A 20910-nucleotide genomic window follows, 5' to 3' on the forward strand; every position below is an offset into this window, starting at 1 on the left:
TCCGTCAGCTACTGATAATAGTACGGTTTAATGTGTTGAGTTTGAGTAAACATTTTTTTATGCTTCAGATATAAATTCAAGTTTATGTAAAGTCAACAAATTCTTGAGTTTAGTAAACACATTATATTTATTGTTATGTTAAGTAACATACTTTACTCAATAACTACTAATTTTATAAGAAATTGGGTGTATTAATTCAAGATACTAAATATATGTGAGATTGGGGTCATAAGTTACTATTGTAATCAAATATTTCAAAGTCATTCATTGTTCTCTTATCTTTACCAAACCTGAGTATCATTTACTGTATTAAATGCGTCAAATGAGATGTAAATAAAACAATCTAGTGTTACATTTTATGTATACTTGTATCATGGAGTAAACAATAAAAATATTACTTATATACTTTATTAATATGAAGAATCTAATACGTTCTTATTAGACACAACGTGAAAATACTGCATTCGTATAATTGAATTTACAATTTTAACAAGAGGGAATGGTCAATTCTACTGGCAGTAGACTAGGAAGGTCATGATTTTGTTTTTAATATTTATATTTATTAATCTAGTCAGCATGCACGGTTATCGAATAAATAATTAAAAAATATAAATCCTGCATTTTCAAACATGTATTACATTTATATACTAATATTGATCTTACATATCTTAATGATACCATTAAATTTCTCCATTTAAAATGTTTAAAACATTGCGGAGTCTGAAGAAGGCCGATGAGAAGGAATACAATCAACAATGCAGTGAAATACAATGAAAGTACTGATCCTGGGTGATTGATGAAGATGGGGAAATCCCACAGTACCACGTTTCCACCTGTAATGCAAGGTTTTCTAAAAGCTAGAAACAACTTATCTTTTCGGTAAAATTTTAATCTCATCTAAAATTTTAAGAAACGGATTTGTCCACACGAAAGTCAGCGAGTAAACTATAAGTTGCGTGTGTTTGCTTATGTTTTTTTTTCAATCAGATTTTTTTAAAGTCATATATAAGATTTTTAATATATACTGCTTTAATTACAATTGTTCTAAGGGCAACTGGCATATCTGTAACAGTGATATATTATAACAAAAAATAAATTTAAAAAATCCTTGATATATAAATGTGAATTATTCTTAATTTATAATCAAACTTTATATTGTTTTATAACATATAGTTTCTTACTATATAGATTTAATCAAAATAATTCAAATTTATAAATATTTGGAAAATATAATAAGAAACAAATTTTTCAAAGTAAAAACTTAAATTACTTGGTAAAAATAATTTGCAAAAATTTTAATTTAATTGATTAAAGATAATTGTAAATAATTTTTCTTTTTATATGTATAGAATTGGCGAAAATTTTACTGAAATCAATACTTTTTCATACTAATATTGTAAATAAAAATAATTTGTAAATAATTTTTTTTCGAAAAACTTTGATATGAATCTTTTTGTAACTTTTGTTTTGATTCAATAAATTACGATTTTTATGACGAAATATAAGAAATAATTAGAATATTTTTCAGTTGATGTTAATATGTGAAAACTATTTATCCTGTTGGAAACAAGATATTGAATATAATATACTATGTATACTTACTACCCCAAATTCAAGTTGTTATCAAAGATTGGTGAAAGTTATAGGATTCGGTAAGGTTTGGCTCAAAGAAGTAAGTAATTCAAAGTGTTTAAAAGGCAATTAAGGAAACGGGCAAAATACTTTTGGAAATCAGATTGCTCTGCGCCATTCGTTCCCCATGTGAGTGTGTTTTCCATGAGTTTTGTTTTTCGTTCTTCTCTCTCCCATTTAAATTGGCGTGGAGAAATTGATCGCGCGCAGATTACAGAGGGTGGTTTAGCGGCGGTGTGTAAGACCGTGGAAGGTAGGGTTGCATGAACCCTCCGCGAGTCACGCAACACACGTCCCGGGCCTCCGGGGAGCCAGTTTGGTTCCCAGTTTGGAACGATGTTTCGCTTGAATCTGATGTGTTTGGTGGCACTGTGCACGTGCTCAGCGCGTGAGCCACCCATCTTAACCATCCCCAACCAAGGTCAGCTCCAGGGGATGGAGATGTCTTTGATACGAACCCAAAGGATAATCGCATACCTGGGTATACCATACGCTCATCCGCCGCTGAATCAGCTTAGGTTCGCGCCTCCTCAGATAGATCCCATACCATCATGGGAAGGAGTCTACGATGCTACGAAGTTCAAGGATCCGTGCCTTCAGACGGAGAAGGACTACAAGCAACAGGAGATACCGTTCCTGAACTTGTTCTCTCAGCTGTCCTTCAACATCAGCGAGGATTGTCTGTATCTAAACGTGTTCGTGCCATACGGTGAGTGGATGCGCCGGGTATTATATACAAAGATACCCAAAATCTACATTCGGTTTAGTCAATATGAGGTGAGGTGAGGTTCGGAGAGAATATTCTGCGTCGACAAGAGTAACTGTTTCCTCGAAGGATATGGGAAAAGGGTTGCTATTATCTGGTAGTCCGATCGCCACTTCCTTTCGTTTCCAGTTATAAATAAGGGCTGTATTCAAATGAATGAATATTTTCTGCCGTAAATCACCGGGAATTTTTATCCGGAATTCAGTGAATATAATTTATGCCGCCGTCGAATGCAAACGTTCCTCGCAGCAAACGTACTTATAAATTACTGCAAAGCCGATTCGATCGTCCTGTCCTCTATTTTTTTTTTCGTGCCACTCTAATTGCACCTGTCGTAATTGAATCGCCAGTTAATTGAATTCTCAATTCGGGAATGGAATTTAGAATGATTACAACCTGAATTATTCATCTCTTATACATTTTGTTTTTTTGCAATGTCCTGTTTAATATGTAACACTTTCTGCCACTCACTCACCTTTTCAAGTGACCATTATTTTCTTCGACCGTCTTGTTAGTCAACAGTGACATTAATAAATTTTCATACTAAAAAAGAAAGACGTTTTTGACAACATCTTGTTGAATACTTAACAAATTCTTTCATCTTATTTAACTGGGACTTAAATGAATAAGTTTTCAAATATTTTTTCACTATTTCCTTTGACTGTAAATCTGCTGCTATCCTTAACAATCCATTGTCAATCGACTTGGCTCAACCTCAATCATTTGACTGTCCATATGTGATGAATGATGGCCCTATTGCTGCAAGCACCAAGAGGGCTCACAAAGTGTCTGGATTGACCAGGATTTGAACCGGCGCCCACTAAATCGTGTGTAGAGCGACTTAACCATTCTGCTTGTGCTATTTTTTTGTATTATTCAATTTTTCAGGCGACGATTGTATTTTTCGGTCGTCTTTGTGATTTAGATTTATTAGTTCTTATGTACTAAAAAATACATAAAAAGGGAAGAGGAAAAAAAAAAGGAAAACATAATAAAATTATCGCGACCAAGTTGTAATTGCCGCCAGTATGGAAATAAAGCACTGCAATCAGTTGCGTAACTACACCGCATGTAGCTGCTTTGTCACGCAAACTTATCAAACTTTGCCATCGGCGCAGAAAAAAAAGCAAACCCCGAAAGGGGGACAAGTGGGTACATGAAGTAAGAACGAATTAAGTAAAGCAATTTTAATAAATGTTAGTTTCAACGTACAAAAGTTTACATTCAATCTTCTTGTTAACATTTTTTTTTACTTTGAAAATGTTCTTGCTATTGTGACCAGTTGGCGTAATTACTTCGTAGAATTTGAATTTGTTCACATTTATTTGCATATAATTAAATAATTTCTTAATAAAAATTTCAACATTATTTTTTACACTAAATTTTATTTATTGGTTTTAGAAAGTTCATTGTTTCTGTAGCTTAAGTTTCGATAATAAGTAGGTGGCCTGTTAGTTCGCACAGACGTACAACAATGTGTAATGGAATTTCAAACGATGGCAAAGTGTACTTTTTTATGAATTTTAAGTACGTTCGTGCGAACAAAGTGATAATCTAATATGCATTTTTATATTCGGATTAACGGACATATAAAGTACATTAAATGAACGTAGACTATATTTAGTGTTTAACTAAACTTCCTCTAATTCCAGTAATTAAAAATATCTTTGATAGAATTGTTTTCTTAGATTATTTTAGCAATTTAAGTAAACATTACAAGCTTTTTCCATTTGCCTGAATCTATAATAGCCATAATATGCAGTTGAATAAAATCTTAATTAAAACTTCTGTTAAAACGTTTTCGTGATTAGGTCGTTTCCTAGCACTTTCCTTGCTTTTTTTATATAATCCTGGATGGTGCGTCGAAATCATCATTTACGACTTCTAATTTTAATGTCTTCGTGTGTCAAATTGCTTTATTGCGTGTTCGGATCATTTTTGAACTTTTTAATGCAACTTTTTCATCAATAATATGTATGAAAATGCAAGTAAAGTTATTTTACTATACATTTTCTCTATGGTTGAAATATATTTATTGTAAAATATTTATTTAAAATAATTTATTGGCATTTTGATTATTAATTAAATTATATAATATGTATGATTATTTAAAAATTTGTTTTGATTTGTTTAACTTTTTTGGAATAAAGAATTATTTTTAAGATATTGTTTGTAAATCAGAGCGAAAGGCAGCAATTTCTTACCAGAAAAGTAGTTTTTAAAATATTACCAAGTAACAATTATAAACTGCAATTGAATAATTTTGTATATTACATTTGTGTGTGCGTTTTATCATTGTTTTATACAAAAACATGCTTCATTGTTTATAGAAACACAACGTTCTTATTCATTTATTCATAAGGGATTTGATAAAGCGAATATTAATAGAAACTCCATGTATGTTATTATGAGTTCAAAAATAGAGTAAATTAATTCTTTACATGGAATTGCTTTTTTCTATCTACATATTAAATTGTATATATTATCAAAGTATGTTTCTTATGTTTAATAAGATTTGAGAAAAAAAAAGCTTTTTTTATTTAAATATTATTAATATATACATTTTACATCAACATACATAAAAAATATACATATAATAAGTTAGACAAAACTTAAATTACTTTTTTTTATATTTTATGGAACTTTTGTTCCCATTATTTAAATAAAAGGTGTCCCAAAATTAACGCAAGATTTGAATTAAATAGAAAACACAGTTTTTAGTCTTCAGATTGTGATGTTTTTATTGAACCATAATGCACAAATGGCGGCAAATTTAAATCTTGCTTTAATTTTGGGACACCCTTTATAAGTTGAAAACTAATTCACATATTTCATTAATTTATATTTATTGTAACATTTAAATTGTTTATTTTTTTAATTTGTATCTTTATCTAGTTTAGTTTAATTTAGTTCTTTTGTTTTTACTGAAAAAATAATATAATATTTAATATATGAAAGTATAGATTTTTATTTCAGTTTCCTAAGAGAAGTTCATACATTTTTTATATTATTTTTCTACATAATTATATTGTTGTCAATTATAAGAATATAAATTAATGAAGAAACAGTATGAAAAAGAAAACAGCAATTATTACATAATTAAACAAACAAACAAATCAAAATAAAATTATTGATTATTTCATTAAAAGCAAGTAAATGTGTATAATAATGAATTTAATATAAAAGTGAAGGGATGTTATGAATTTGTAATGAGGGATGCGTCAAAAATTAAACCCCATCGGTTAGGAAGTGTTACAATTGCAATTTAGGTTTCGTGCCAAGTCCATTTTACATGCGCCGCATAAATTTGCAATAATTTCCAGCAATTTTCATAATTAGATTTATTGCGGTGATAAATTTCAAGTTCACGTGGAAAATTTTTCCAACCCCAAGGCCGAACGATGCGTATGTAGTCGACGGTGGAGGGCTCGTCCGGTTTTCTTCGAATCGAATTGGACTGGACTGCGAACCAAATGTGAAAGAAAAAAAATAAATGCAAATCGTAAAAGTCTGCACGTCGGAACCAGTGGCGTGCCTTCGTACCATTACTGCCGCCCCCTGGGTCCGCACGCAGCCTAGCCCAGACCAAGAAAGTAACAGCATTTGCAGCTCGACTCTGGACTTGCCTAAAACGGGGATCGCGTGACCCCGTCGCCTATGCCACCATTCCTCGTGACCTATATGTAAACAATCTGCACGTCAAATCGTGGAATTATGCGCTTTAATTCCGCTCGCTAGTAATTTGTTTTTGATTTCAGGTAATCCGCCACCAGAAGGTTTCGCGACGATCATCTGGTTCCACCCGGGAAACTTCACCACAGGAAATCCTGGCATGTGGAACCCGCATACACTGATCTACAAGCAGAGAGTGATTGTGGTCACCTTCGCGTGGCGCTTAAACATAATGGGTTTCCTGACTACGATGGATGGCGAGGCGCCCGGAAACTTTGGATTGATGGACCAGCAGGCAGCTATGATGTGGGTCAAAAGCAACATCCAGATATTCGGTGGTAACGCGGATAACATCTGTTTAATGGGATATGGTACAGGAGCTATGAGCATTGCTATTCATATGATAAATCCACAATCAAAAGGACTCTTCCATAAGGTGATATCGATGAGCGGAAACTTCATGAATTCTGCTGCAGTAAAGAACCCAGCTGAAGATAAAACTGTCCTCGATGACCTGGCTGCTTCCTTCGCGTGCTACAGAACGCCTACTTCCTCTCTAATGGAATGCTTAAGAAGACTAGATGGAGCATCCTTAGTAAGCCATACATCGTATGTGAACTGGAGACCAGTTATTGATCTAGGTTTAAGCAACAGCTCGGAACCCTTCCTAAGAGAATCGCCTCGAGCGCATTTCGAGCGCGGAGACTTCAATAAAGTACCTGTCTTAACCGGTTATACCAATATGGAGGATATACTGTCAATTGATGGTTTGAACGACGAAATAGAAGATGAAAAGATACTAACAGTTTTGAACGAAATCGTCAACAGAGATTTGCCAGTCATAAACAACACGGATAGCTGCATTTACAACTATGATCACATCATGGATTCAGTTATGTTTTTCTACGGTCCGAGCGTTCCATTGAATAATACCCAGAAAGCAAGACAATTAATTGCTGATTTTAATACGGAAAAGTATTACGGATCTTCTACATACTTGCACGCCTTCATCACAAGCAAAGATCAACCAACCTACATGTATCGCTTCGATATGAAGCCAAGCACTGAAGGAGTCACTGGTAATATACCTAAATGGGTGTCCGTTCCCCATCTGTACGATTTAATATACATATGGGGTATTCCCTACTGGATCGCTCTTCCAAAACAGGAATGGGACCTAAGGGACAAACGAACATCAGATATTATTATGTCCTTCTGGACGAACTTTGCGAAAACTTCTGATCCTACCGAAGGAAGCATATTTCCTATTAAATGGGATCCCTTCACCAAGGACGATCCAGGGATTCTTATCATCGACAGGACTTTCAACATGAGCGACCAAACAAGACTAAACTACAAGTCTTTTAAATTCTGGAACGAGTACTATCCGAAAGTAATTGAACTAGCTACGCAATGCTGCAATGCTACAGATTCCGCACCTATAATCCATAGAAGTTACTCACTTTATACAATTTTCTTGCCCTACATTATATTACTATTTGCTTGGTAAAATAACCAACTACTCTGTACATAACAATAAAAAGTGCCCTTATCACCTCAGCTTATTTTCCTGTAGAAATGAGTTTTAAATAAAGTACAATTCTGAATTATTCAAAATATGATCATTGGCGTCATCTTCTGGTAGTAAGGCAAACCCTCTGACAAATAGATTAGGCAACATTTGTTACATAACCTGCAATTCTTTCAAATTTATTTCACAATATTGCTCTTAAAGTTGGTTCGGTTCTAATAAGATTTTTTTAAGTGATTTTCAAGTGATTCTACAGTTTACTTAGAAATTAAAGAAGATAAGCTACAGCTATGACTGAAACTGCTAATCAAGGCTCCAGGCCAGATTTTATTAGAAATATTTGTATTTTAGCACATGTTGATCATGGAAAAACTACTATAGCTGATTCATTGGTAGCCAGCAATGGGCACATATCAAAGAGGATTGCCGGAAATGTAAGATATTTAGATGATAGAAAGGATGAGCAGGAGAGAGGCATTACTATGAAGAGCAGTGCTATTAGCTTGTCATACACAAATGAGAATAAAGAGAACATGGTAATAAACTTGATTGATACTCCAGGCCATATTGATTTCTCGACTGAAGTTTCTGCTGCTATTAGAATTTGTGATGGGGCTTTAATTGTAGTTGATATCATTGAAGGAGTTTGTGTTCAAACTAGAGAGGCTTTGAAGCAGGCTTTTGAGGAGAAGATTAAGATGATTTTGATAATAAATAAAGTAGACAGAATGATTGTAGATCTTCTCAAGCCGATTGATGTAATCTTTCAAAGTATTCTGCATATAATTGAAGATTGTAATGCATACATATCAGAACTTTGTAAGTATGATGTGCAGAGTGATGTTAATGAAGAGAATTATATGTTCTCTCCAGTTCTGGGTAATGTTATATTTGCAAGTGCTATTGATGGATGGGGTGTAACAACAAAACAAGTTGCTAGCATGTTTCTTAACGTATTTCCTGATGAAGACGCTGATAGTTTAAATAAAAAGATGTGGGATTTTGATTTTTATGTCAGTAAAGGAAAACTCGTCACAGGAGCAATTGGTAAAAAGAAACCTAACATATTTATAACATTATTTCTTAATACAATTCACTACGTTTACTTCACATTGCGAATTCGTTTGGATCGTGCTAAATATAACACGATTGTTACCAAGTTGAATATTAAAAAAGAAACATCTGAGATGAAACATACTGATTCTAAGATTCAAGTAAAGGCTATTCTCCAAGCCTGGAAGCCTTTGGCTATGACTATATTTCAACAAGTCAATGAATTTATACCTCCACCCACTAAGGTAGATCCTCAAAGATTTAACTATCTGATTAATTCCACTCAGTACTTTGGTAATACTGAAATGATTTCATACACTGAAAAAATGATAGACAACTTCAAGAGGTGTGCTGAGCCTGAAATCCCAACTGTGGTTTATGTATCAAAAATGTTTGCAGCCAGTAAGAGAATGTTGAATCAAGAGAAAGCTATCAATATTGTAACAGGTAAAAGGGATAGAAATGAAATTATAAATGAAATGAAATTAGATGAGATGGCGGAGAAAGAAGAAGAAAAGGAAGATTCTAAAAATGAAGAGGATTTGAGCGAAGACGAGGAGAATTATGATAAAACAAATGATTCGACTCATTTGTATGGAGTATTGGCTTTAGCTAGAGTATTTTCTGGAGTTTTGCGAACCGGACAAGAGATTTATATTCTGTCTTCCAAGTATAGACCACCTGGTAAAGATGTCGATGGCGAAGAGTACGCTGAGCATTGCGAATTCATCCAAAAAGTCAAAATAAAGCAACTGTATGTGCTTTTGGGTAGGGAACTTACAGCTGTAGCGTCAGTTTCAGCAGGAAATATTTGTGGTATATTAGGGTTGGAAAAGTTTATTGCAAGAACAGGTACTCTCTGCAGTACTTTGTATGCTTTACCATTGACAGAACGAATTACATTGGAGCCTATTGTAAGAACATCTATTGAATGTCATAATCCAAAGGAGTTACCACTCTTGAGAAAAGGTTTGAAGTTCTTAAAGAAGATAGATTCTTGTGTCCAAGTAGCTATGCAAGACAGTGGAGAATTGGTTCTTGTTACCGCTGGAGATGTTCATTTAGCCAAATGTATAGAAGATATCCAAAATATGGTTGCGAAAATTGATATTAACGTTTCAAAACCGATGGTTTCTATTAAAGAAACTATCATTAGTTTGAGCAAACGAGTGGACCACACCAAGACTTCTCCGTTCACAATAGAAATGAATTTAAAAGATATCGGGTTGATCTTGAACGCCACTATAGTTCCTTTACCAGAAAATATCGTTCAAGCTATTTGTAGCAACTTTGAGCTTCTTAAATTAATCGAGGAATTTCAATGTAAATCCGGAATCGATCTAATCCTGCAGTACGACAATGGAGGTGATTTACCAGTATCATCAGAAAAGATTTACAGTAATGAAATATTGATGCAACGAGTTAAAGAACAGCTGAAATCGGCGTTTGAGAGCTGCAAATTCGGCGATATGTGGAAGAAAGTCTGGAGCATAGGCAAGAAGAGAGATTACATAAACCTGTTGATCAATAACACATCAGATTACAAACGAAATATTTTTGCTACCATGGATGAAGCTGATGTCAGAGCGTGTTTAGATCATTGCATCATCAATGGATTCGATATGTGGTGTCGAGCCGGTCCAATATGCGAAGAGCCTATCTCGCACTGCGCAGTTATTATCAATGACTATCAATTAAATAATTACGATGCGTTGAAAGGAATGGATTTGAAAGCCACGGTCATAGCTGGGATTCCTGTCAGTGTAAAAGATTGTTTCCGGGAGAGCTTCAAGAAGCAAACGCAGAGACTCATGGAGCCCATCTTCATGACGGACATCCAAGTGAATACTAGGATTTTGGGTAAGTGAAACAATAATATTCATTATTCGCTTTATTGTATAAAAATGTCTTACAGTCTAAGTTTGATCTTCGTTATAATTAAGCTTAAATCCCATAGATTTCGTTCATAAAATGCTCGCGAAACGTGAGCGCAATGGTTCCATGAAGTGAAACAAAGAGTAAACCCTCAAATTGAGACACGAACAAATAAACAAACAAACAAAAAAATATTAAAATAAAGTAAAATGAAAAATAATAAAATAAATAAATAAATAGTTGCGATGGCGCGCCTTTTGAAATTATTGTACTGTTGCAGTTTAAATTTGCTACTAAATATTAAGCTAATAAAATGTAATTGGTGGATCTGATCCACTGAACGTATTCACATTAACTAAAGACTAAAGTAATAATTAAAATTGGGGAAATTCGTTTGCATTTGGGTCCGTGATGCTTGGGTCATGGTGGTGTTTAGTCGTCCCAGACGGCGGTTTTCGAGAACTCCAAAGCCTTCTTCCATGGGAAAGGTGGGTTCTCAGGAGACCTCGTGATTCTCAACGGGCGGCCCCTTCGGTTCTTGTTGTTACCAACACCTGGTACACAAACCATACCATAAACTCTAATCCCGGGAACGCTTGCGTATGTCGGTTGACTGTGTGACATTGGACCCTCTGAAATTTATTTATGTAATATTATTCATATAATTAATGTACGTTGTAATCATTTTAAGAGCGGAATGTACCTAAAATGCTGGTGTCTGGGCAACGGCATATGACAAGGTAATGCGATTTTCCTGTTCTGATGTTCTGGAGAGCCAACAGTGACCAGTCACGTGGAGCTCCGCACATTCTCATCTCAGTCGTAGGTTCACAGGTCTTTACCAGAGTCAGGGCCCTCTGCGGAAAAGAATCAAATATAGTGTTTGCTTGTTAAAATGTCGAGAGTTAACAATGCAAGCGTTGTCCGCCCACGCGTTTCTTCTTGGGATAACGGTGTAAAAGCCCACCTCCATTGGGAGAACAGATTGCGAAACTGAAATATCAGCCCAACATGTATTTGAACTTACCCGGGAATTCCTATCAGTCATTAACTCGGTAGTGTGAAGATCATCAGAATTGAGGCTGGCTGAGCAAGGGTCTCTGTACCTCGAAGGACAGGCGCACAGCGGTTGCGTCCAGTTCAGCCGGACATAAACAGCATTGCAAACCTTCAAAAAGAGTAGTCAATTAGATCGCAGCCGCGGGAAATCGGCGCGGATATGGTAATTTACCTGTTGGATGGCGCATTCCGGGAGAAGATAGATGTGCTGGTTGTGGGGGTAGTAATGGTATTTGGTGGGCTTGACCAAGGCCGCGCTAGCGTCCGCCGGCAATGGTAGCAGGTTCTGCAAACAACAACAAAAAAAAACGGTTTCCTTTATAACCTGAATAGCTAACCCCGTTGTCGGGCAACTTCCGCTCTCCGGGATTTTTACTTTCCGCGAGCGAAAGCGCCCCTTTCGCAACATCCGGTAAACATCTCTTGTTCGCAATATAGTGAATGGCTGCTCCGGTGATAAAGTGTGGAGCAGGTCGTGCCTGTTGTTCCTCCCAGTGCCGCCTCATCTTCTCTTAGAGGACCGTAACAAAGGGCCACGATTCGCAACGAGTTCAAGTGGTTGGGGTTACGACCCTCTTCTCCATGCGGATGTTTATTTATTTGAAGGCACAGTTATAGACAATATCATCGGATGAGAGGATGCACTTCGTCGTGCGCGCGAACCCGCGACCTCCGCTTTGATGGCTTCGCGGCTCGCGGATTAATTGATTGGATCGGTGCAGACGGCGGGACCCGGGTCCCGGACCCGCGTTTCGCTCATTCGAATGCGAATTTCCAATCACCTCGGGGATAAGCAAACCTACTTTGTGGCAAACTGTAAAACGAATTATGGCCAACATTTGCATAACACTTCTAATGCAGCCGATGGTGATGAAGGTCAAAAAAGGAAGAAAAGCGCGACTATAGCATGTGCTTCGGTATTGCCGTATGAGCAATTAGTATTAATAATACTATTTATTAACCCATTTCCAAGTTCGCCCCGATCAAGAGAAATCAATAATTGTAGGTACCATAAAACGCGCATGTCAAATCTATTACAATATATTAAGTGCAATAAATAAACCATTAAACAACTACAGTAAAACTACATGAAATAACTTCTTATTATATAAAAATAAACTCTTATAAACCAAGTGCATAACTAATGGAAATATATATGGTAACACATTAATTTTGTTATTATTGCATGTCTTTTTTTAAATTAAAATGTATATATAAATAAAATCAATTGTTTTCAGTCGATAATTAAGTTGTTTGGCTAAATAAATCCAACATAATTGTTGGTTTATAAGTGATGACAACTAATATAAGAGTGTAATACAAAATAGAAAAGAGAATTTGTGAGCTTTAAAGCAGGAAGTAATGTTTGAAAATTACCATTAATTATTATACTATTTTTTTTTTTGAAAAAATGAGTTAAGCAATTTAATCGTAATGATAGCTTTAACCATAATTTTAAACTGATGAAATCTTGTAAATATGCGCAATTTATATTACAAGAATGTCTATTAATCAAATTGATTAAACAAATTTAACTAATTGACAAAGAAATCATCTGGAATTGTTTTTTTTTGTTATTAACTTAAGTACTTGATGAGAGTTAATATTGAAGGTTTATAAGTGGACGTTCATTGGTAGTAATTGAGGGGAGTTTCATGTTACAAGAATATGAATATAATCAGTAGCCATAATATAAAATAAAAGTTTTGTAATTATTTAGTTTGTTTGGTTTTGTTGTTAGAAATTTATAGCTGACTTTATTGCAGTACTTAATATACCATAGGAAGTCTAAAGTAGTTTATGTGCTATACAAAATTGTCCACTCATTATATTTATACTTTTTATTACTACTAATTTAGTTTATGAAGTTGTGGAACTTATTTTTTACAATTTTAATAATAAGTAGAAGGCAATATTTTCCGACTAAAATGTATATTTCTTTGTGATTATTTATATTTGTATCTATAGGAACAATATTTTCTTCTTTATTTTTGTGTAGAAACAACAAGTTATGAGTAAGGCAGGACTAAAAATTATATGTGGAAGAAATGGATGAATTCAGTAGGTATTTCTTTCTCCCGCTGTTACAAAACATCTGCAAATTGGTGTAATAATGATGATTGTAATAATGGATGTGGTTTGTACGAAGGAGAAAATAATAAAAAAGAAACGCACATAATCAAAAAGCAATTTATCTTGGTACGAGGTACTTGGAATCGGTCGAACAAATCCGTTTTGTCTTCGATGGTTGCCGCTAATTAGCGACTTAATAAGATGCATACCATGGTTTTTCATGGTTACTACCATAATTCTGATCGGAATACTACATTTGATCATTGCGTACCGGAAATAATTAAAGACATACAGTCAATTGTAAATCAAATCTTCATCAGAATACCGGTCCCAACTTACATAATTCGCCCAAGTGACATTATTTGGAGCGGAAAGGGAGGTCATGCCAATCTTGTTTCGGGCTTCCCAAATGGAAACTAGCAGTCGTTACTATTCCCAGCGCATCCATGGGCGATTACCATCGATGGTGAGATTTTATTACCCGGTTCGAGGTATGGTTCTCTTTGTATCTATTTCGGTAAACCTCGGATTACAGCAAACGGAATCTCTTGTATTGTAGAGAGAGAAAGAGCATGCAGATTGAGATATCTCCAGGTTTAACGGTGCAATCCGCATAAATTTCCGGCGGGATTTATGAGTTATGGGTCTCTGTTGCCTGACAGATTAAGGCCGAAAGGTGGCAATTTGTTTGCATCTCCATCTCCATTTCCTTGATTTATATTTCAACGAAGCACTCTGAGCTTCGAATTAGGACGTTCTCACATATTCAGAGATCCCTAGATTCTTTCTGGATTCGCTTTAATGGTGCTCCATTAATTAACGCCACACTGATTGCCGGAAACGCATCATTACTGACTGCATTTTATTGCATAATTGTCACGGCCGCACAAAGGATCGGACAGTGCTTACTCAGTTCCGCGCAATTCCTCATCATCTGGAGCCAGGAAGCTTCTGCCTCTGATCTCCATAAATAAGAGTGAAGAAAATGCATATTTATTCCGCTTCCAACGTTCATTAAATTATGAATTGTGCGGTTTTCTCTCCACTCGCAATATCCGCCGTTGCAACTCATCAAAACTAGACTTCAATGGTAAATACATTCATTCTATTTATAACTCAACGAAATTGTTATTCCCATCACAATTTTCCATTTTCTAATGTTCTTAGAAAGAAGAACTGAGGTTATAATTATGCGTTTAATTACATATATTAGAACTAATAATTATTCTTTTTATATATAAAAAAAAAAGACATTTGTGCCATAATTAAGATAAAATGCGTATATTAGTTATACAAAGAACGCATCCTTCCTTTAAAAGTAGTTCAAATTTCTTTGCGGTTGTATAATAATAATAATGTAAGAAAACAATAGATCTATTACTAACATTTTACAAGTTAAAATAGTAAAGAAACTTAGGTGATTCATACATATGTAAATATATTACGTAGAAATATCTGATCTACTTCCATTGTATATTTACTTATATAATTATAGAATAATTTATCGAATACAGTAATATCCTAAACCTATTTACTCTTTTCATTCAGTTCCATTAACTTATTTTTATGTGTCAAGAACAAATCTTCTGATTTTTTCATAAATAGTTTTACACATTTGTATTTACAAGGACACTTCAGTTTTATATGAAAACATCAAATTTACAAAACTCTTCATGAAATATACAAATTTGAGTATTTTTTTTACATACTTCAGCTCCAATTTTTAATTTTTTTTATTCATATCAAAATTCAAATTTTTGTTTATTATTTTTTTATTACTGGTACGAATCCACGTGTTTCTCCGTCTGTATATTTTTACATACAAATGTGTTTGACATTAGCACCTTTATATAGTGTAAAAATAATAATTTTTAAATTAAAAATAACAAATTAGGTTATGACCTTTAACACTTGACGCTTTTTTATTCTTAGAAACTGAATATTTTTGCATATTAAATTAAATAAGAAATGACATTTAGTGAGAATTATGATTCCATACAAAAAATATAAAATTTAAAAAAATAGTTTTAGGAAACTTAGTTTGTTCAATTAGAATTCTAAAACTATTTAAATTTATTTTAAATTTAATCTTTTATGTTGTAATTGGAGTAAATGAAATATTTCTATTTATATTACGAGAACGGATTTGTTGTGGGTGTTGTAAATAAAGTGATTTACATATAGTTTAAATTACACGCTTAAATTAGTATGATAATACAGGATTTCTCGATTAATTAGTGTAATAAAATAAAGTAGAACTAACCGTATGTGTAATTTATCACACGGATTAAATTAGCCTGTATTAAATGCTGCAAAGCGTATTACCATAGGGAATGGTATTGATATGACAAGACCGGTTCCATAACAAGGACCTCGTCTTACTTATATAGAAGACAATAATACTGTGTGCACTGAAAAAAAAACAGTTTTCAATAGCTAATAGATTCTGCGACACTTTAGAAAGTGGCTTCAAAGGTGAAGATACTCTACCGATTATAGAATTATACCAAAACAAAGAATTATAATTTCTCGTTTTAATGCTTTTATAGATAGAAAAATATCTTATTAAGGATTCATTTAAAAAAAATCTTATTTAAATTTATGGGTTGATTAATAGTTTTATGAATTAAATAACTGTAGTTATGATTTGATGCATTATTTTAATAGTTAATGCAAAAATAAAGAAAATAATATTTTGTATTTACAAATTTTTTTGTGATGATGATGATGATGAAATATAAATTTGTATGTTTCGAAATTTTCAAAAGTGAATCCGCACTATGCGGTAGGTATTGCTGTTATTTCTATATAATACTTTAGTTAATTTGAATTATTTCTCACTAAAAACTTTGTTTCTATTTGTTTATACTTTTCTTTCCTGCTATTAACTATAATATATACTTTACTCCTTTTGTTTCGAATAAACCAACAAATCTGTCGGTAATGATATGGTATAATGGGTAATACAACTTAGAATAAATAACTTAATTCAAGTATTCAAAGCAAATTGTATATGAAAAACAAACGTTATGTAATGGTAAAAAGAAGTGTATATTGCAAGAAAATTAATCTTCATACTCATTATTTTGTTCATAGCTTTAATGATGATTTCATTTGTGCAAGAAATTGAACGTTAATTCGTTTTCGTTATTAAAATACAAAAAAAAATCGAAATAATAATTGAAGAAAATGAAAATATATATTAATCAGTTTCGTATCATCGAAATATTAGAATTTTCGAATACTTTGTTGTTAAGTTGCAAAAATGTCGATACTTGACAACAGGACTGAATGCATTGGGGCCCTCAGAACAACAAGGAATCATATTTTCGATATATCTAGCAACAGCACTTACATTAATTATATTATTTATTAAATAATTGAAGAACTGTCAATCTGTAATTGTAACGTATATTGATGGAAGAAAAAGGATTGGAATTACCCTGGATTTGATTGCGATATAGATCTATAATAGACCGAGATAATTGAAAGAAACTGAATGCATTAGTTCTACTTTCCGTGGAATTTTCAATTAATCTACTTTTACAAGTAAAAAAACACAGTCTGTATTGCTGCAATAATTACATTTTTAGTACTTAAAGAAATCATAATCTTATAAGAAAATGAATCATTCTATAATGAAGTTGATCAAAAAAAATTGAGAAATGTGCATTAGTTTCTTTAATTAATCTTCATACATTTATCATTATAATTCAGTTATTTAAATAAATTGGATAAAAAAATCATTCTGTAATGTTTGTACATGTTAATTAAACAAATATAAATGTAATTAAATTGCGGTATATCTAAAATAGATCGAAATAAGTGAAAGGAATTGAATTAATCAATTCTACTTTCCACGTAGATTTAATTGAACTATTTTTGTAATTGAAATTAAAACATATTCTTTAATGGTTAATTAATATGTATATCTTATAGTTTATCATTATAAAGTGGAACCTCGCTTAACGAGCGACGTTTCGCCTAACGAGTGATGATGAGAAGAGTAGTCCCTCCTACATTATTTTTAAAATTTGTGTATTTTTGAATATACGATTAAAAATCAGGAAATTTTGGAACGGATTACGGATTACGAAGTGTATTTTGCACTGTATTTCGAGGGTATTTTGTTTATGTAATAACGAAAAGGTATTACACTATATTAGATTAGCAAAGCAATAGTCTTGTAAATGTAATGTTAATAAATATTAATTTAGATTGTAAGAATTAGATTGCGTTGTATATTCATAATATACCAATTGAAATGAAAGAAAATTGAATACATCAGTTCTACTTTCCACTGAATTTTCAATTAGAGATAAGAGAGTTATGCAGATTCCACACGGTGAATGTAATAACGCAGTTTTGTCGATAAAATATGTTGTTTCGTGTTTCTCTGTGTTCCATCTTAATGCGAAGTTATTAGACACGAAACGAAAGGTAATGCGTATATCTTTTGCTCATTCTACCGTAATTCAGTTCAGTCCATTTAATAAATTACTGTTTCGGTAATGCTTGTCGGCTTCTTATTTCCGTGACTGGTGCTGGCCTTAATTTAAATTTCATTAAATTCATCAAATTGCGCACCGCCTGAAAGCGTGGTTTCCATTCCCAACGCATTGCAATTACTGAAATTACATTTCCATTTTTTATTCGTTGCTTCATTATGTGAAGCCTAGACCTTTAGCATTGCTATTAACGGTCGTTCCGAACACATGACATTTCGTTGCAGAAATTGATTTGCATGTCATAAGTGTTAGACATGTTTTACAATTCCTGTTCACAGATTCGGAATGCATCGATTATGTTTTACATCTCCTTGGTATAATTCGATTAGGTACTTTTTTTCACAGAGAACCGAAGCAGATGGCAAGATTAAAGTCATTTGTACAACATCATATATACATAGTACGTAATTCTGATTAAAACCGGACTAATCGAGGACTTATGAAGTTTTCTTTTATATAATGAGCATTGAAAAATTATATAATTATATATAAAACAAAACGACTGGAGTTAATTTATATAATTTTGTTCGTGGCCTACCGGCAATTTTCCACTAATGACTATTTTTTTTCGGAAGCTTTGATTATAGGTAATTTGCGCAAGGTGAGTTTGGTGTAGGTCTAAAACGGATGTGTGTACAACACAAACAACAGGATTTTTTCTTTGCTTTGTAAGGTGCCTATTAAATATGATAAATATCATTTTGTTTTTGTTCCATTCTATTTTGAGAATCATCATTTCAAGAAACAACAATTTAACATATAAAATATCAATAATTAGAAATTTAATTCTCGTATACAACCCCAATGTACGTTAATCAATTTATGATTTTTTTGAACTTGATGTTCACATGAACGTACACTTTTTTTTCAGTTATTTTTATCATTCTATTAGAACTACTATTTTTCTTAGTGGAAAATGTAGTCATTTATTAATATAAAATAAATAATAAATCAATGTTCACTTAACGTAGCTAATTAGAACATAAATTACTGTAGACTGCGTTAATTGGGAAGTAAAATGCAGTCATTTAAGATATTTTGGTACAGTGGATGTTCACATGAACGTACACTTCTGTTTATGGTTTTAAAGAATGATAAGTTAATTGTAATAACTGATGTTATTATGGATTATGGATTCCTAGGATTGTAGTTACATATATGTGTAATTTATTAAAGGTAATTTCATTTGGTAATAACTATCCGTACTGTTAGGTTGTCAAAAGGCTGCGATGAATTACTGCGCAAGTTTGAATGTTCTCAGGCTAATATATACAATTTGTTATTAACGAGAGCAATTTTCTAATGTGCAGATTGGCAGACGCGTCATTTATTGGCGTTACGTAATTGGAAATACCGCGAGATGCATATGCAATAACGCGTTAGGATCGAGACGAATCAATTAATTAGAAACAGTGATGAGGCATTCCGTTCGAATGCAGTTGTAATTTCCTGATGAGGAATTCGAATATTTGAAGTGATAGGTACTAATTAAGGTGTCGCTTCTCTTGTATCGGTTGTTAATTGTTGAACAACAAAAGTAACAACAACAACAACAAAACGGAAGATACGAAGATTGTTGCGCCATCTGTTGATGCCAGATGGACTGGAGGATTTTTCGTAAAATTATTGTGTTACCTAGTTGGATGTGTGTTTGACTTCGTTGAACCTTGCATGTTACCGCTAATGGACCATATGCCTATCGCCGGATTTTTGCATCCGATCCTTACTCATGCATTATCATTTCTCGGTTTGGCAATGGAGAAATGATGAATTACGTGCCGTTGCCTTTTATGGTGAAAAACAATATCGGCGTACGATGTGGGTCGTCGGGGTTAGTTAAGGCTTTTCCGTGTCAGGGGGATCAGTGGGTCTAGAGATCGAACCCGATAATCACCAGGTCATTTATCCGAGCTAATGAAAGTGCGGCTTGTAGTTTTTCCAAACGCACGTTGTTGCGTGAGTTTCCGCGTGACTTTCCTCCACTCGTTAAGCTCCTCGTTCTGGGAAAAACGCGCTTATAATGAATACATCACTCCTGCAATTAAACAAGAACAGGAGGAGAGGATGAAGCAGACGAGCGGAGATCGTTATCTTTGCGTACATTGTTGTTACAATTTCATTACATACTTCTGCTCTTTCTAGTTTAAGTGGATGCTGGAGGAAAAAAATCTATATATATATATATGGTACAACACGTTTCTTCTGATCTCATTGTGTTATGTTTAAATGAGATAATAGAAAAACCATACTTTCCAGTGACTTCTCAGTTTTATGAGTGGTTTCCAACTTGCGGCTCGGCGCAGTAGTTAACCCAAATTATACTCGTGTCCCATTTTAAAGTAATTAAATTATAAAACGGATATTGATTTACACTTAAACCAAACATGTTCCATCATTTTGAAAGTCATCCTTTCGTGTTTCTAATCATTACATGCGATTTACCGTGCGTTTCTAACATAAGCCACAAAATAAAAGTAAAATACACAATTAAACCCGTTACAATAGTTTATTTCACATTTCACATTTTCATTTATATTATAATTATTACAATTACCATGAAAACAATAATTATTATTTATTTCATTCAGAAAAACAAAAAATAATATTCGAAATTGTTGCATATTAAGAAATTGCGTCTTTTAGTATATTTCAATTAAAACATTAGTTTCATTAGTTTTTTTATTAATAATTCAAAGTTTATAATTTGTTATATCGTAAAATTGAAGAAGATTTACTGTATG

The 20910-nt window shown here is 33.2% G+C and overlaps 3 protein-coding genes across 4 annotated transcripts in view; 2 read left to right on the top strand and 1 right to left on the bottom strand.

Moving 5' to 3' along the window:
* The first annotated feature begins 1916 nt into the window (after nt 1-1916).
* LOC108559572 (acetylcholinesterase) lies at nt 1917-7623 on the top strand. The gene is made up of 2 exons (XM_017916899.1): nt 1917-2341; nt 6157-7623. Exons 1-2 carry the CDS (start codon nt 1969-1971, stop codon nt 7578-7580), a joined length of 1797 nt encoding a protein of 598 aa, XP_017772388.1. The 5' UTR covers nt 1917-1968; the 3' UTR covers nt 7581-7623.
* A 170-nt stretch (nt 7624-7793) lies between these two features.
* The window catches only part of LOC108559576 (elongation factor-like GTPase 1), a 48923-nt gene continuing 35806 nt past the window's right edge, over nt 7794-20910 (top strand). Inside the window, exon 1 of the mRNA XM_017916904.1 lies at nt 7794-10514. Coding sequence (XP_017772393.1) covers nt 7892-10514 — 2623 coding nt within the window. The 5' untranslated portion in view covers nt 7794-7891. The remainder of the gene's footprint in view (nt 10515-20910) is intronic.
* LOC108559577 lies at nt 10776-12587 on the bottom strand. Of its 2 annotated transcripts, XM_017916906.1 has the most exons (5): nt 12068-12587; nt 11761-11874; nt 11557-11697; nt 11233-11386; nt 10776-11161 (listed from the first exon to the last, which is right to left on the bottom strand). In XM_017916906.1, the coding sequence occupies exons 1-5, from the start codon at nt 12092-12094 to the stop codon at nt 10962-10964; spliced, it is 636 nt and encodes a 211-aa protein (XP_017772395.1). In that variant the 5' UTR covers nt 12095-12587; the 3' UTR covers nt 10776-10961. The 2 variants fall into 2 exon arrangements, with proteins under 2 accessions (XP_017772395.1, XP_017772394.1); XM_017916905.1 differs by having other exon boundaries at nt 11761-12587.

Source organism: Nicrophorus vespilloides, unplaced genomic scaffold (genome assembly GCF_001412225.1).
Source record: "Nicrophorus vespilloides isolate i.1.1-1 unplaced genomic scaffold, Nicve_v1.0, whole genome shotgun sequence".
Lineage (NCBI taxonomy): Eukaryota > Metazoa > Arthropoda > Insecta > Coleoptera > Silphidae > Nicrophorus > Nicrophorus vespilloides.